General features: G+C 44.5%; 3 protein-coding genes across 3 annotated transcripts; 2 read left to right on the top strand and 1 right to left on the bottom strand.

Moving 5' to 3' along the window:
* Positions 1-314: 314 nt before the first annotated feature.
* On the top strand, positions 315-1,376 carry LOC306921261 (solute carrier family 25 member 3-like; the record flags this gene model as incomplete). The annotated part of the gene is made up of 1 exon (XM_079498371.1): positions 315-1,376. The coding sequence occupies one exon, from the start codon at positions 315-317 to the stop codon at positions 1,374-1,376; it is 1,062 nt and encodes a 353-aa protein (XP_079354497.1).
* Positions 1,377-10,191: 8,815 nt separating this feature from the next.
* LOC306921260 (mitochondrial import receptor subunit TOM70-like) lies at positions 10,192-11,889 on the bottom strand (the record flags this gene model as incomplete). The annotated part of the gene is made up of 1 exon (XM_079498370.1): positions 10,192-11,889. One exon carries the CDS (start codon positions 11,887-11,889, stop codon positions 10,192-10,194), a length of 1,698 nt encoding a protein of 565 aa, XP_079354496.1.
* A 504-nt stretch (positions 11,890-12,393) lies between these two features.
* Positions 12,394-13,293, top strand: LOC306921259 (ATP-dependent (S)-NAD(P)H-hydrate dehydratase-like; the record flags this gene model as incomplete). The annotated part of the gene is made up of 1 exon (XM_079498369.1): positions 12,394-13,293. One exon carries the CDS (start codon positions 12,394-12,396, stop codon positions 13,291-13,293), a length of 900 nt encoding a protein of 299 aa, XP_079354495.1.
* Between the last annotated feature and the right edge of the window lie 3,970 nt (positions 13,294-17,263).

The following is a 17,263-nucleotide window of genomic DNA, read 5'->3' as shown; positions in this document are numbered from 1 at the left end:
CGGAGAAAAACATACAGACATGCAGGCAACATACAGGCATACAGGTAAACATAAACCATTGGTCCCATCCTGACAGGAATAAGTGTTCAAGTGAACAGGTCTTGATGATTGACATCACAAGAACTGACATCATAGACTCTTTGACTATAATTAGCCCCTTAATTACAAAAATCATGACCTGTGAAACACTGCATTAGTGCGGTACTTGTCCAGCCAACTGATAGAAAATATCATCAAACCTGTCTCAGAGGCCCATATAGCCACAGTGCCATATTTTACTGCAAAATATTCCAAAAGATACAATGTATCCGACTATGCTGTTGCAACACAACCGGGCCAACCCGTTCGGTATCCCACAGTTCACACCAAGAAAAGACGGTGCTCAGCCAGAACCAGAACGTAGCCTGACGGAGACTAGCAGCTGTGCTCAGCCAGAACCAGAACGTGACAGTGGACGGAGACTAGCAGCTGCTGCAGATGATGTGAGCTGCGATTTTGGGTCTGCGAAATACTATGCCTTGTGTGGCTTCGGGGGCATTCTCAGCTGTGGAGTCACACATACATTAGTTGTACCCCTTGATCTGGTCAAATGCAGACTGCAGGTGGACCCTGCAAAGTACAAGAGCATCTTCAACGGGTTCTCACTTACAGTGAAAGAGGACGGTGTCCGTGGGCTGGCAAAGGGCTGGGCTCCCACGTTCATCGGATACTCCATGCAAGGTCTCTGCAAGTTTGTTCTCTTCTACAGTGACCTTCTGGGAGAGGAGAATACCTACCTGTGGAGGACATCTCTCTACTTGGCCGCCTCTGCTAGCGCAGAGTTCTTTGCTGACATTGCTCTGTCCCCCATGGAGGCATGTAAAGTGCGCATCCAGACCCAGCCTGGTTATGCCAACACCCTGAGAGCGTGTGCACCTAAGATGTACACCGAGGAGGGCCTCTGGGCTTTCTACAAAGGACTGGGCCCCCTGTGGATGAGGCAGATTCCTTACACCATGATGAAGTTTGCCTGCTTCGAGAGGACCGTGGAGATGCTCTACAAACACGTCGTGCCCAAACCTCGCAGCGAGTGCAGCCAGTCCGAGCAGCTGGTAGTGACCTTCGTGGCCGGTTATATCGCCGGCGTGTTCTGCGCCGTCGTGTCGCATCCCGCCGATTCTGTGGTCTCCGTGCTCAATAAGGAGAAAGGCAGCACTGCCATGCAGGTGCTCAAGAAGCTGGGACCCGCAGGCGTGTGGAAGGGTCTGGGGGCTCGGATCATCATGGTGGGCACTCTGACCGCCCTGCAGTGGTTCATCTACGACTCCGTTAAGGTGTACTTCCGTCTACCCCGCCCCCCTCCACCGGAGATGCCAGAGTCACTGAAGAAGAAGTAGATGTGTGGTACTATCTATAGAGAAACAGTTTCATGGGCTCAATCTGTCGATGTCTGACAAAGTGATGTTCCACGTTCTACCTCATATTAGGCGACAGTGCCAACTACATGTACACATGGGTTATGTCATCCATGCTTAAACTCTCCCAAGTTGGTGTGTTCGTTGCGGCAGACAACATAACCTAACCATAATGTTGCGTTCACACGGGCAGACACAAAGACGCAGTCTACCATTCATTGTCAATGGTCAATGTCAGCGACATGACGATGCAAAAGACGCAATGATGCATGTAGCTGCTCCAAATGATACTCCCATTCGTCTTTGCGTCTGCCTTTGTGAACGCAACATAAACTAACCTAAACGCACGCAGAAGCCACATAGTGGCGGTGCGTCAGAATGCCAATCTGTTCCCGATAGCCTCACACATGATGGACCTTGTCACATTGTAACCCCACTTAAATGATAGTTAAATATTTCAAAAAGTATAAAACACATAAGGGAAAAAGGTTGATTTATTTTTGGTAATTATTTCAAAGTGGGCATTAATTTACAAAAAAAAACACAATTATTTTACTTGTAAAAGAGTGTTACATTGTGATATTTCTACTTTTACTTGTGAAACAGCGATGGACAATAATAAACCTCACTTACAAACTTACTTACTTTAAAATCCGAGCACTTTTCCCACATTTCTATATTATTCTATTTAAATCACTTAACATCGCAGCATGACGAGCGCACTGTTTTCATTGCAGTCTTACCGGCCCAAGTAATATCCCGATAAATAAATGCACAATACAGTGCATGAATTAATACTTTTCGTCTTGTTATTGAGGAGGAGTGCACTGTTTTCATTGCAGTCTTACAAAAACGTTAAATCTTCTAGGGGCCAAACCAGATTATAACATTTTTCTATTTTTGTCTTCCTTATATGTCTCTAGTTCGGGGGTCTTTAAATATTCCCAGGCCAATGATACCAGCCGATACCAGCTAAGGGGTCCTTGGAGGGATCTATTGAGTCATCCCTCCATCCAACCTTTTGTCCGGGATGCCGGGGCCGGCACGTGCCTCCCCTGGTGGTCCTGACGTTAAACTACCCTACTCAGAACGAGAGAGAGATGAAGCAGGGAAACTGGCCCCGACTACTGTCTGTCTGTCTGTCTGTCTGTCTGTCTGTCTGTCTGTCTGTCTGTCTGTCTATACATGCACCACGTCTCTGTCTGTCTGTACATTTGTCTGTACGTGTGTATGGCTGTAATGCACGTAACTCGAGAACTATTCGCCCCCACAGACTTCAAATTCGACACCTGTTCCACACCTCCACAGGGAGTGCAGTGCCCGGAGTCGAGTCGGTCGGTCCGGACCCACGGTTGTCTAGAACCGCCACAAAAGGCCTCTGCCCGGGCTCTGGACAGGGCCCCTGCCAAGGGTCCAAATATGGAGCTGGCCTGTTCTGACGTCACAGCACTCCATATTTGGGCATGCCTGACAGAGAAATCATATAGCAATAAAGGGACACAGAGAGACAGATACAGAAATCTCCATAAAGGGACACAGAGAGACGTAGGCCAGTGCCCAACGGGCACTGTAGTTGTATACATTTCAGATTAGAATTCTGAATGAACAATACAGAACTTCACTTTTGTCTCTGTACTTGGTCTGGCTGGTACATTTTTGTATTGTTCATATTGAATTAGATCATTTGCATATTTGATTACATTTTTAATTGATGTGGGAAAAAATAAATCCTCCTGATTGAGTCTGATTATCCGGTAATTTACGATCAGACACTTGTTACCACAACCATGAGAAGTCCATGTTTACTTTGTTTCAGGCTCAGCCAATAAGATGGCAGGACATCCGTGCACAGCAATGGTTGGCATCTGTAAGCGTTGTGTTAGACATGAAATCCAAATTGCTCTGCTCAAAATATGCTTTGCCCCAATTTAGTTGGCGTGAATTAGATCCTAATTTTTCAATAAATGCTAGCGGGCTAAGTGTTAAGATGATGAGGAAGGGAGGCTGTACTACCTTTGTCTAACACTGCATCTCATGAGATCTAAGCAAATTGCAAGGTATTGCAACTCTGGCACATCAGAATGCCATGTGGATCATAAATAAGTGGATGTAAAACAAATCTTAAAGCAACACTATGGGTGTAAATGGGGTGGCTTTGAAAGGCTGTCTCATAACCAGACCGGGAAGACAGGGAGCAGCTGCCAAGCATCCAGCTGAATGATGAGGTGCTGATGAGATCAGACCCCTTTCAATGAAACACATCAAATGCACATTCAAACACGACTCACCGAGGTGTCAGACAAACAAACACGCACGCACGCACGCACGCACGCACGCACACACGCACACACACACACACACACACACACACACACACACAGTATTACTATACATGCAAGGATATCTTTTCCGCATAGTCAATATTTATATGGAATACATTTTTACAGTTTTGTTGTTGTACATGTACAATGTACATTCTTTTTCAAATTTGTATAGGCCTGTACTTGTGGGGACATTTGGCCCTCACCAGTACAAGTATACACTGGCGCACGCACGCGCGCGCACACGCACACGCACACGCACACGCACACACAGAAAGTAAAGTAGGACTCATACCACACCTGTCTTTATGAGACGAGGAGTGACAGTAAGTAGTCCACAGGGGAAGACCATGATTATGTTTCCCATCAGCCTCTGGGGGAAGTATGAGAGCTGAATGTGGATGGTGCGTCTGTGTTTCTGCTAGTAAGTGCATGAACACAGAAACCTCTCATCTCCATATTCTAACTTTTTGTGTGTTTTTATTTACATTTTAATTTTCTAAATGAATGCCCTATACTTGATCATAATACAGTGTCACACAAAAGCATAAAAAGTAGCAGATCTGAAAGCTCAAAATGCGTGGCTTCGCGTTTTGAGCTTGTCAATCTGCTACGTTTGCTATTTTTGAATGTGAATGCTGAAAAGTAACAGTTTTGGACACATCCTATTATCATCTCTTTCGGGCGGAATACTGTCCAAAACTGTTCATTTTCAAGAAATGGAAATAAACTAAATAACCTGTTCAAAAGGATACAATGGTCAAGGTTTAATGTTTTTTTATGTATTTATTGTTTATTGATAGGCCTACATCTACTGTGCAGTTACTTACTTACTTAGACTCCCGTTCCTATTGGAACATTGGGCGACGAGTCCCCTCCATTTGCTCCGGTCCCTAGCGACCCTTCTTGCTCCGTGCCAGCTGACACCCATCTCGCATAGTTCTTCCTTGGCTGTCTGTCTCCATGTCTTCTTTGGCCTCCCTCTCTTCCTCTTTCCACCTTCTGGCTTCCAGTCCATTGCCACACTTGCAGGTCTCTCTCTTGGCAGATGGAGTACGTGCCCAGCCATTCTCCTTCTCCTTTCAGAGACGATGTCAGACAGTGGTGTTACCCCTGCCCTTCTCATCACCTCCTCATTGGTGATATGGTCTCTCCATGAGATCTTCAATATGGATCTGAGACAACGTCTGTGGAAGACATCAAGCTTATTTGTAATGCTGGCTGTCCTCATCCACGTTTCACAGGCGTAGGTCGCTGTTGGGATGACCACTGACATATAGAGGCGTACAGTAGCTTGGTGGCAGTAGTGATGGCTTTGGACGACCAGATGTTCCGGAGCCATTGGAACACTCCTGCAGCTTTGCCGATTCTGTTTTTGACATCTTTCTCCACGTCCACGATGTTACTTCCATGATGCGTGAAGTTGTCAACATACTCTGTCATGTTCGCCTAGACTGAGTGGTGGAAGGTGATGGACTTGTCCGACTGCCATGGCCTTGCAGTTACACACGAGATAAATTAATTGGTTGGTTTTCTTATTCGACCCTCGATAAACACACACGTATTTAGTCACAAGCTGTTTTCAATACTTTTAATTGGTTAAATAATTAGAGGACAGACATACTTTCAACCTGGTACCCATATGGTTGACATGTCATTCTAGGCATCTATGAAACAACAACATGAAAATATGAACTATATGGAGATAGAAGGTTTCTATCCGACAGTGACAATGTAAATGACAGAGAGGGATAGACAATGCAGAGGGAATTAGAGACGCAAAGACAAGTGAGAGGGGCAGACAAACAGGAAGGAAAATACCATAAAAGGGGAGAGAGAGGGAGAGAGAGAGAGAGAGAGAGAGAGAGAGCACAGACAGATTAAGTGAGAAGCTCATGGGCAAACGTGGTCATAATTGAGTCTAGCTGTCAGCGTCAGGAGCCCAACACCTGTGACGGAGTGTGTTGGACTTCATCTGACCATGCACAACGTGACAGGCACAGGCACTGATGATGACTGGTCTACAGAGAGGGGAGAGAGACAAACTGATGCACGCTCACACACTAAAATGTACACACACACGCGCATGCACGCAGGCAGGCTGGCAGGCAGGCAGGCAGGCAGGCAGGCAGGCTCGCTCACACACACACACACACACACACACACACACACACACACACACACACACACACACACACACACACACACACACACACACACACACACACACACACACACACACACACACACACACACACACACACACACACACACACACACACACACACACACACACACACACAATCAGTGATAACTGATCCGTCCCAAACCAAGACTGAGACAGTATAATTGTGAAAGCCAAAACAGTGCCATTTATTTTCTGAATTATTCACAGGGTTGGGAATGTGGAATAATGTCCACAAAGAAAAGTATAATCACATGCAGTCCGGAGCGTGACATACATTGTGAGCTTGTAGATCTGCTATTTTCGGGCTCTAGGCTTACAGTTAAAAATGGCAAAATTGTTGTCCTAAAATATTGACACCCTCACAAGTATTAATACAACCTGTGTGTGTGTATGCGTGTGCACACGTGTGTGTGCGTGTGTGTTTTGTGTGTGTATTTGAGCGTTTGTGCGTGCGATCTTAGTGTTTTTGTATAGATTACGGAGAGTGGGCGACGGAGAAAGAAGATATATGAAGTTATTAGACTTCAATTGAGAGCACCCCCTCGGCCCTCCCCAGTCTCTCTGTCCCCCAACGCCCCGCTCATTTAAACAGTCAAAAACAAACATACATTATTTAGCAGTTATTGTCTCGCTTTGCTCTCTAGTCCCAGCAATATAACAATGGTACTATAGCTGCACACACACACGCTCACACACACACTCACCCACGCCACACACAGCAAATGGAAACAAAATATACATAGGCCTACACAACGCATACACAATTGCAATGAACCAACACACACACACAACCATGTGTACGTGTACCACACACACACACACACACACACACACACACACACACACACACACTTGGACGGGACCGTAAACACATTGATAAAACCATTTCTATAATAAGCAGTGTTTGTCAAAATGTCACGCCGGGGCCCAGCGGCCATTATCACTGCTCCCAACATTTATAGAGGCTCTTTAAATAAACGACCCGCGCCTTTACCGCCCACCATCTCTTAACGTGGCGCACGCACGCACGCACGCACGCACGCACGCACGCACGCACGCACGCACGCACACGCACACCCACCCACACACCCACACACACAACTAGGCATATATTCCAGTGCAGCCTTAATGGGAGCCTCCACACTGCTACTACATGTATATGGGCCGCCTCATCTTCTGGGTTTATTCACAACTATTGGCTGTAATTGATGACTGTCACATTATTTATTTAAATGTATTGTATTACCTACCCCCAGAGAGAGAGAGAGAGAGAGAGAGAGAGAGAGAGAATACTGAATTGGTTCCCAGATTGATCACACCTAAATGAATATGCATTTGGCTGTGAGACAAAAAAAGAAAAGAAAAAAGGGGTACTGGGGACCCGGGTCTGGATATACAACATTTGTGATTTAAGTCTTATAGATATAGCCGGTGCATAATTTCATATTATTATTATTATTATTATTATTATTATTATGGTGCATTACATGCATGCACCAGCTGTACCATGCAGCCTTACAGGCACCTTACAGGCATACGCAAAGGCTCAATTTATGTAACTTAGATAGCGTCTTATGTAGACACAGCACCATATAGTATACTGTATGCATAGCTCATTATATAGATATTCCACTGTTAGGTTTTTAGCATATATACGTATGATTCATGATGACTATTTGTATGTATTTGGTGTATTACCATGTATTTTTGTTCCTGCTTACTGCAAGTCACTCTGGATTAAGAGTGTCTGCAAAATGCCTAAATTGTAAATTGTATATATTTAAAAAGGTTGTGAACAGATTTGTAAATGGTAAAATTGAGTTTTGAAAAGAACCAGAACCACAGACTCTTTCAAAAGAGCTGGTCAAGATAGATGGAGTAAAAGTGGCATTGGGAATGGGAGGGGGGGGGGGGGGGGGGGGAATCTGGGCTGTCAATCTCGCATCAGGGCCCGTGGGACATTTCCTCCGCCAAGTTAATTAAATATTTAAAAACGGGATACAAGTAGAGCTGCTTCTGTGGCCCGTGAAGTTTCCATAAGAACAAAGACTGATAGATCTTCAAGTTGTGGATCTACATGTGGGTTTAGGAGATCAGAATGGACCATGCTTACATGCTATGACCCATTCTTTTGCCCTTTCCTTCACTATGATTATCAAGAAAAGCAAGAAAAGCCTGGACAAAATATGGATTGCAGCTTGTTGGCTGTTTTCCACACAGACCCTGTGCAGCCAAGGTGCTCAGACAGCAATTGCACAGCAGGCCTGGATAACAGCCTGGCTTTCTTAAACCATTATCTGCTTCTACGCTTTATTATTTGAATAAATTCTGTCAAGCACCTGTAAGCGTGCACTGCATCTAAAGAGATTTATTTATTACCTTCGCCTTAAATGAGTTACTCTGTTCACTCACGGTTGGACTCTCTCGCACACACACACGTCGTGCACACACACGCACACGCGCGCGCGCGCACACACACACACACACACACACACACACACACACACACACACACACACACACACACACACACGTGTTGTCCATGCCTTCATGTATGCATGTGGTGTGTTCTGTTTTCTGCCCCTATCGAGAGAAATGTATTGGCTCCACTCTGCACCTTTATGAGGGCATTATGGGAAGCTTCCAGTGAAAATGAGATCGTTTTAGAGTCTTGCCCTTGGGTCAACCCTGAGGAGATCTACAGAATATTAATACACACAGGGCAGAGGAGGAGGAGGAGAGGTGAAAGAACCTCTTAGGAAACTCATAGTAAGCGGAGTAACAATATATTAGAGAAACAAACAGAAGGGGAATCTTGATCACTAGCTTCAGTATGTCCTCACAATTTTGAATTCATATTATTTTAGTAGATTTTTTTGGAGAATTGACCCAAATAGGGTCCCACCAAAAATCTTTAAAAAACAAAAAAAATAAATACAAAAAAATAAACAAACAAAAAAATCCTAGTTGCCGAGAGGGTTAAAATGCAAGGCGCAGTTCTGAGAAGAGGCATAGCATTTTGATATGTGGGTCTACAGACAATGTGCATGGTTGTGACAGACTGCAATGGGCTATATGCATACAGAATAACTCTTCCTACTTCTGGGCCGCATGCCTACTTCCTTCACAGGTGTTACTGATAATACTAATAAAGGCTCTGTTCCATTTGTGTGTGTGCAGTGGTTCTAAAACGTTTTAATAAAAAAAAAACGGGTCCATTTGTACACTCTCAGAGTTACACATTGGTACGGGGCCATTTGGAACCCACTCAAGGACACAATGACAACCACTGGTGTAGCAGAGTGTTTCCAGTGAGCCAACATGCACAAGACCAGAATGGAACAGAGCCTTCATTAGTATGAGTGGTAACACCTTCCTGTGAAGGAAGTAGGGAAGGGGCCCAAGTCGAAAATGCCATTTGTGCATAGATCCCATTTGCGTCTGTAGAAAGTGCATGCGAGAGCAAGTACATCACAGGCTGCACTCAGTACAAGGCAGAGTATACCTCATTCCAGACAACTGAGGGATTTGTAGAGATATTGCGTCAATTATTTTATTTTTTTACATTCCTGTTATTCTCTGAAGACCTCCCGTTCTGCTTGCTCCCATTTAACGCACCTGTCAACAAACATCACTTAATTCCTTCATTGTCATGTATAATACAGGCAGCAGCTCTCAACCTCCATGCCAATTTCAACAATTGGCCTTGCAACTTTGGAAGTTTGCAGAAGCACTACTTTCCATAGTGTTTTCATACATTCCTTTTCAGGCCACTGATCATGTTCTCACATTACATATCAATAAAATCACCCATGTTGCGGTTATATTTGTCATGTCTAAAGAGTGAGCAGCTGACAGTTATTTAAAATATTTTGTGTCTGTACTCTGTATCATTATTTACTATTACTATATACAGTAAGTATATATATTGTTATACTACCCTTAGCTGTATCTCCTTTTTTGTATCTGCCCTGTGGTTTCTTCTGCTGTCTTGCTACTAACAACCCCCACTTCAGTCACTTGGCTTACTGCATGTGACATGACAAAAGCATAAGACATGACACATCTGAAAATAAGTGCCATGGTGTAATTCATTATAACAGTAAGATTAATTGTATTGGCCTCGGAATTACTAAGACACATCCTTAGTTGTAAAGAGGCTTCCAGTTGCTCGTGCCTTCTCTGCATTCTGTGTTGTCCTGCTCCTGTGATGCACTGGGCTTGCTTATGTTTTGGCTGAGGTGTGCCAGTAGACTCCCTTTCGTCTAGGTTACAGCTGGAAGAGACATTAAGGTATTTGTGGTTTGAGCCCGTACTTCCTTGCCACTTCTTTCTGAGAGTAGGCCATGTCACACAACGAGTACAAATTGACAATCTCCATCTCTGATTTGGCAAAGTTAATGGCATTGTTGAACATTTCTATTGCCTTGTCGAGATTTCCCCTCTGAAACTCAATGCGTCCCATTGTTTCAAAGGCTAAGTCACATGTGTTATCAATCTCAATTGCCTTGCTGATGAGCTCCAGACTAAGGTCAATGTCTTCTTTCCACTCTTGCTGCAGCAAACCCTTGTGTACATATGTAATTGCATTGTCTGGTTCCAGGTCAATGCACTTGTCGTACATCTCATCTGCTTTTCCAAACTGTTGCTGTTCAATCAAGGCTTGAGCGTAAAGTCTATACGTCTCTGCACATTTGGGAAACCTTCTGATGACATCCTCAAAACCATTCATTGCCGTCTGTACTTGGGCTTGGTTGTTTCCAGTAAATGCCTTTCTGTAGAGGGCAAAGCACTTCTGTGCATGGGCTTGAGCACAGCTTGGCCTCAACAGGATGAACCGATCAAAATCTCGTACAGCATCATCCATTTGGTCCAGCAGGATGTTAAGCTGCCCCCTGTGGTGGTAGACGTCTGAGTTGCGTGTGTCAATCTCTGCTGCCATGTCGAAATCTTGCGTAGAGAGCAGAGGCTGTTGCTGCTGCATGTAGATAATGCCACGCTTGATCAAAGCATTGGCACGGAGCTTAACATTGGCATCCTGCATGTTGATGACGCGGTCCAAGTCAGGCTGTGCCCTGGTGGCATTTCCACTCAGCAGGTAGAATGTGGCACGCAGCAACAGGGCCTCTATTGTGTGTTTACCTCCAGAATCAATCTCCTTGGTGCATTCACCGATGATCTTATCATAATTTTCCTCCTCCATGTACTGTTTGGCATTTAGGTAGGGAGAGCTCTTGTTGGCCTCTGCTAACTCACCCTCATTTTCTTTCTTCTGGGAGATGATGTCGTCCGTGAACGAGCTAAAGTACGACTTGATGAACTGAGGAGAAGGCAGCACCGGCTTGCGGTTCTTGTACTTGTCTTCGGCCTTCTCTTTTGCAAGCAGCTTCAGCACCTTCTCTGCTAGCATCATGCTCTGCTGGTTCTGGAATACCTCGAGAATGCACACGGCCGTGACGTCTTCCAGACATTCCTGCTTGTTGTCCAGTCTCTCCAGAGCCTTGGCCCTCCTGAACAGAGCCTTGACGTAGTGCGGATTAAGGTTCACGGCCTGAGAGCAGTCCTGCACCACCTCCATCCATTGTGTCAGCTGTTCATAAGCAGCAGCTCTGTTCTGGTAGAAGATTGACAGATCGGCCCCTTGCTCGGTGGGGCAGAGGGTGATGGCCTCTGTGTAGTACTGGATAGCCTGGTCATACTTGCCAGCCTTGAAATACATGTTGCCCTTTTTCTTTGCTGCCTGGGCCTGGTCTAAGGAACTCATGCTTTCCTGGTCGCGGCTGTCGTCTTGGCTGTCGTCTTGGCTGTTGTCTTGGCCTTGCAAGGGGTTCATGCTGGCTTCAAGAGTCTTACTCTCTCCATTACCTGTCACGCTACGCTGCTTCTCTATGGCCTTGCAGATACACATGTACACCACTCCAAGGACTAGTGGGGAACCCATCAGCAGCACCAGCTGGAACCGCGGCAGGGCACTCACAAAGAGCATTTCTGCTAGCTGTGAAGGAGCACTTAATTCACAGAGTTTTGCTGATGGTGTCAGTTGCGACTTTGACTTCTGGGGCTCACAGCAAGCATGTCATTACCAGTTATCAGAGTTAACTTGGGGGAAAATGATCACATCAGCATTATCATGCCGTCATATTAATGACATATGACATCAGACATCTCCATTATATACATTAATTGATGACATTAACTTATGCCCATACTGAGTAAAAGGTTTTTGGAGGCTAGCGATGGTGTCAGACATCTCCACCAGGCATCTCTATGGGCATACAGGAACACAGACACAATATAGATACACTGAGATTCCTGGATTCATAGATAGAGTAGAAGACGAGTGCCCTTTCTCAGAGTACCAATAGATGACTTATCATCAAATTGCTTTATGATCAAGAAGAATATTGTTGTCCTATCTTCAGCTTTATCCCATCATTTGAGTGCAGTCGCAGAGCGCCACTTCAGCTTTCGCTCTGCTGGACTTAGAGGTATGGATGATGATATCCTCACACTGGTGAAGGGTATCATTCCCCCGCTGACATCAAAAAAGCATAAGGGACAAGATGGAATAATCGGGATTATTGGAGGTTGCCAAGAGTATACAGGAGCGCCATATTTTGCTGCCATTTCTGCACTGAAAGTGGGCGCTGACCTCTCTCACATATTCTGCACCAGGGATGCCGCAACTGTCATCAAATCATACAGCCCTGAGCTCATAGTGCACCCTGTGTTGGACAGCCCTGACGCAGTGGAAGAGACCGAGAAATGGCTCCCAAGACTGCACAGCCTGGTGGTGGGCCCAGGACTAGGGAGAGATGACGCACTCCTGAAAACAGCCATGGAGGTTATAGAGAAAACAAAAGCCAGAGATATTCCTATAGTTATCGATGCAGACGGACTATGGCTTGTTGCACAGCAGCCATCTGTCATCCAGGGGTACCAGAAGGGGATTGTCACCCCTAACTTCATGGAGTTCACGCGACTATATGAGGCACTGCACCATGGTCCTATGGACACCAATGATCGTCAGAGGAGTGCCATGCAGCTCAGCGTGGCTATGGGAAACATCACCGTGGTGCTCAAAGGGGAACAGGATCTAATCACGGACGGCACCAAGGTGATCCTGTGTGGCGTTGAGGGCAGCGGCAGACGATGTGGTGGACAAGGTGATCTTCTCTCTGGATCCCTGGGTGTACTCTCACACTGGGCCTTTGCTATACCTGCTGGAATGTTCCAAAGCGTAAATCCAGCAGTCGTTGCAGCGTTTGGGGCTTGTTCCCTTACCAGGCAGTGCAACCGTCAAGCATTCCACCAACGTGGTCGAGCCACAACCACTTCAGACATGATCCAGGAGATCGGCTCTGCCTTCAAAAAGCTCTTTGAAAACTGAAATGAATGAATGAATGAATGAATGAATGAATGAATGCATGAATAGATGAATGAATGGATGGATGGATGAATGAATCCAACACTCAAACTGTACACAATTGTTTATAAGCCTACTCATTTTTTTTCATTCTTTTGCAGATTTCTCGTAGGCAACATAGGGGGGCGAGCCTAAGAAAAGCGAAAGCACCCTGAATCAGGGAGAAGTTATGTTCACCCTAATTCCAACCTCCGTAATTTGTGATTGCATGACGAGTCACCCGTCCTGTCGTGTTTACGATAGAGGGCACTCTTCCGTAACCTGTGAATGATTTTAGGAGTGATGAAGGAGATTACAGCCCAAAATCAATCGCTTTTTCATCCTGGTTTAGCGTAATATTAAATTATTTATTGTCTCCACCAGGCCGAAGGCATGGGGAGAGTATGTTTTGCACTCCGTCCGTGTGTGTGTGTGTGTGTGTGTGTGTGTCCATCCGTCCGTCCGTCCTTCCGTCCGTCCGTTACCAGCTAATCTCCGGCACCGTTAACCCGGTCGATGCCCCGCATTTTCCAGAACGGCCTGTTATAGCGCCACCATGAGGCAGCTTTTCACATTTTTTACCTAAAACTGCACCGATCTGCGTGAAACGTTGCATGCACACTCCCTAGAGGCCAAGAACAAACCTTTGACCTGCATTTTCCGCATCTGCCTTTTATAGCGCCACCAGGAGGCCGACTTTTGTAAAACACATGTTTTGATATTACTCCTCCAGATTCTGTCCAAAAATCTCACAAATCGTTACACAGTATCTCTATGGTCGTGTGCTCAAGTCGGATCTGTCCGATATTTCATATTCCATCCTAATTGGCTATAATTGGCTTTCACAGTTTGCAAGATTGCCCCGTTTTGAACAAAAGCCTCAAATCATGAACGCAGCATGCAATTTACGTGAAATCTTTCACACATTTTCTTACTAGGCTGAGGAATATATCCCACCCTTTTCACATTGGCCTGTTATAGCGCCACCAACAGGTTGATTTTTGCAAAACACATTTTTGGAACAAAATGCCTCAAATCATCCAATTGCCATCAAAGGCAAACATGTTTATATTACTCCTAAACATTTTTCCAAACATCTCACACAGTCCTATCCTCCTGGTGGAGACCTGTGCCCAGAAGGGCACTTTTTCTAGTTTTTCTCTGCTTTCTGTTGCTTTTTGGCAAAAAAAAGCCACATACAACTGCCCATAAATATGGAACGGAGCATCGCGAGTCGCGACAGCACTTTTAATATCTCCGATTCTCAGAGACTCAGAGAAAGATATTCTATAGTTATATAGTAAAAATGCTTGAAATCGCGGGCATAGACACTTTTAACTCTGGCTCTTAACGAGTTAACTCTATACCCCAATAAACAGTAAAAGAAATAAAAATAAAATGATGATACTAATAAACAGCATCATGCAGCATCACACTCCTGCCTTGCCTTTGGTGCTGGGTAATTGTACTTCAATCACACCTGGTAATTTGTGATTGCATTGTGTGCTTCTGAAGAAAGATTGTATGCGTTTAGTGCTGCTGTGAATACCAGCAATTAATCATTGGGCGAGTACACACAGAGCGTGACAAATTAGCATGCCAAAGATGTTCCATGGCTGTATATGTATGGAATATATCAGCCATTCTAGGACTACATAATGTTCATGGTCTTTTCTGCTTTTGTTTTGTAATGTAGATTGACATAATAGACATAGACAATGCATAAACATACTTTGTGTACATGTATTTGTCAAAAGGATAAGCAACAGAACATATACCGTGAATGGAACCCGTTACAACTCAACTAATTGATGGTTATAGGCAGATTTCTTTCCCTTTTTTTTGTACTTGGTCAATGGTTGGTGTAGTCGATGTCACACGTCCAAACAAAAGTTTGGACATTGGTTTTTTTTGTGTGGTTATTTTCCATTATGTCAATGCAGAATTTTAAATGCTGTCCTAAAAGTACAGTAATACAAGCATAGCGTGCCTTCCTGCCTGCCTGTGTGTGTGCATGCGTGACCCTGCATGGGTGAACACAACACCAACACTTACCCTGTTGTGTTGTCGAGCTCTTTCTACTTATGATCAGCCTTCTGGAGCAGTATCAGCCATCGGAACTCTCAGCTTTGTCAGAATGTTGCTGTCGGCCACTCTCTCCGGGTTTGTACGCACACAGCTGTCCTCCAAGCCACTCTTGAAACTCACTTCAAGGGAAAGCTGCGCTATCACCTCAAAGGGCAATCTTGAGGTGTTGTCTTGAGGTTAAACTGGGTGCAGATACACACAAAAACATCCACATTCTCTGAAGAAGTGTAGGAGTCTTTAATACTGATCTGGCTGCAAGAAAGAAAGAAAACTCACAACCTTGGTTCTGGTGACTGATATTATCCCCTGATATTGTCCTTCTAATGCAATTATTTTAATGTATTCATTTTTTTATTGGAAGACCTGAAAACACCCAGTGTCCAATTTGTCACTATTTCATTAACTGCAAATCTTTGAATATATTAGGGCATTCAACAATAGTGATTTTTGGTAGTCGACTCGAATACCAAAATTAGAGTCGAATAGACAATTATTCATTGGTAAAATATCATATCTTTTCATCCAATACAATGATTAAAACACTGTGTTGGAAGCGCGCTTGAAATTAACCAGCGAGTAACGGGTTAACTATAGGCGGGGCCGGTGAACAGCAGCTGTCGTTATAATTGGACTAAACTCAGTAGCTGTGAAAAATCTGAGTTACAAGTCCACTATGCCTCACAGATGGAAGCGTTGTGAGCTTGTAAATCTGCTATTTTCGAGATGTGAAACACTTTTCTACGACGCAGTATAGCATGTTGCCTGGTCTGTGAGACTGAAGCTGACGGGCGGCTCTGGTTGAAAAGAAATGTAGCGTCACGATCATATTCATTCGTTTCCGATCCGATCCCGATACCTCAATTTCTGTGTTAGCTGATACCGAATACCGATACCAGTGTCGTGATCTCATGTCGTGTTTATAGCAGACTCCTCACTCAAATGTTCACTTGCAGTTTGGGCAACTCCAAAGTAAACTCCACATGTCCCAACATTTTATTTACCTGCCATAGTTCCAACCCCTTACCCCTGTGTCGGATATGTGGTTAGACTGGCATATTCACCGATACCGATATGACCCGATATGACAAATAAGGGCCGATCCGATACTTTTCCCGTTAGACTTTTTGCTCTTTAAAATAAGGGTTGAACGGGGGAAAATGCTGCGTGAATTATAAGAGTTATTAATAAATCCTGGCGTTATATTTAAGAGTGTTAATAATGCCTCTAATCTGTGAATGCCCTATACAGAATATATATATTCATGTATTTTAGCATTTTTAACTCAAACCTTTGCTTTTGGGGATCCAATAGGGGTCCGCGGTAAAATACATTTTGGGAGTCCTTGAGATACATGAAAAGGTTTGAGCACCACTCATAACATAATGTTTTTTCAGAATTTTTTTAGGATTTAGAAGAGAAAATGACCAAAGCAACAAAAAGTCCACCAACGAGTGGTCTGTGAAGAAGAGGCCTGCTCCAAGAAGCACGAAGAGTGACTAAGGAAATGTGGGAGAAGAGGATGCATGCCTGTTAGTACTTATTCTCAGTCAGTGGAGGGAACATATGGTGTGAGGAATGTCAGAAATGAGCTAATGAGGAGTGCACCAACAAGATCGGAGAGGGTTTTTGAATAATATAATAAACGGACACAACATTTTGTGCTATAAAGTATAGAATATAGATATGAATCAGATTGAGTTCTTCCTCCTCATCAGCGTTGACAACAAAATGACAGAGGTGATATGCAAATTCGTATTTGTAACAGCTGTCTCTGTTGCTGAGGCCTCAGGGGTTGCTAAGGAAGCATCTCCCAGGAAACAGGAGGATGGCAGTGTTTCAGGGAGTTCAGACATGTTTCTAAAAGGAA

Source organism: Electrona antarctica (assembly GCF_951216825.1).
Source record: "Electrona antarctica genome assembly, chromosome: 4".
Lineage (NCBI taxonomy): Eukaryota > Metazoa > Chordata > Actinopteri > Myctophiformes > Myctophidae > Electrona > Electrona antarctica.
This window is presented reverse-complemented; position numbering and strand designations above follow the sequence as displayed.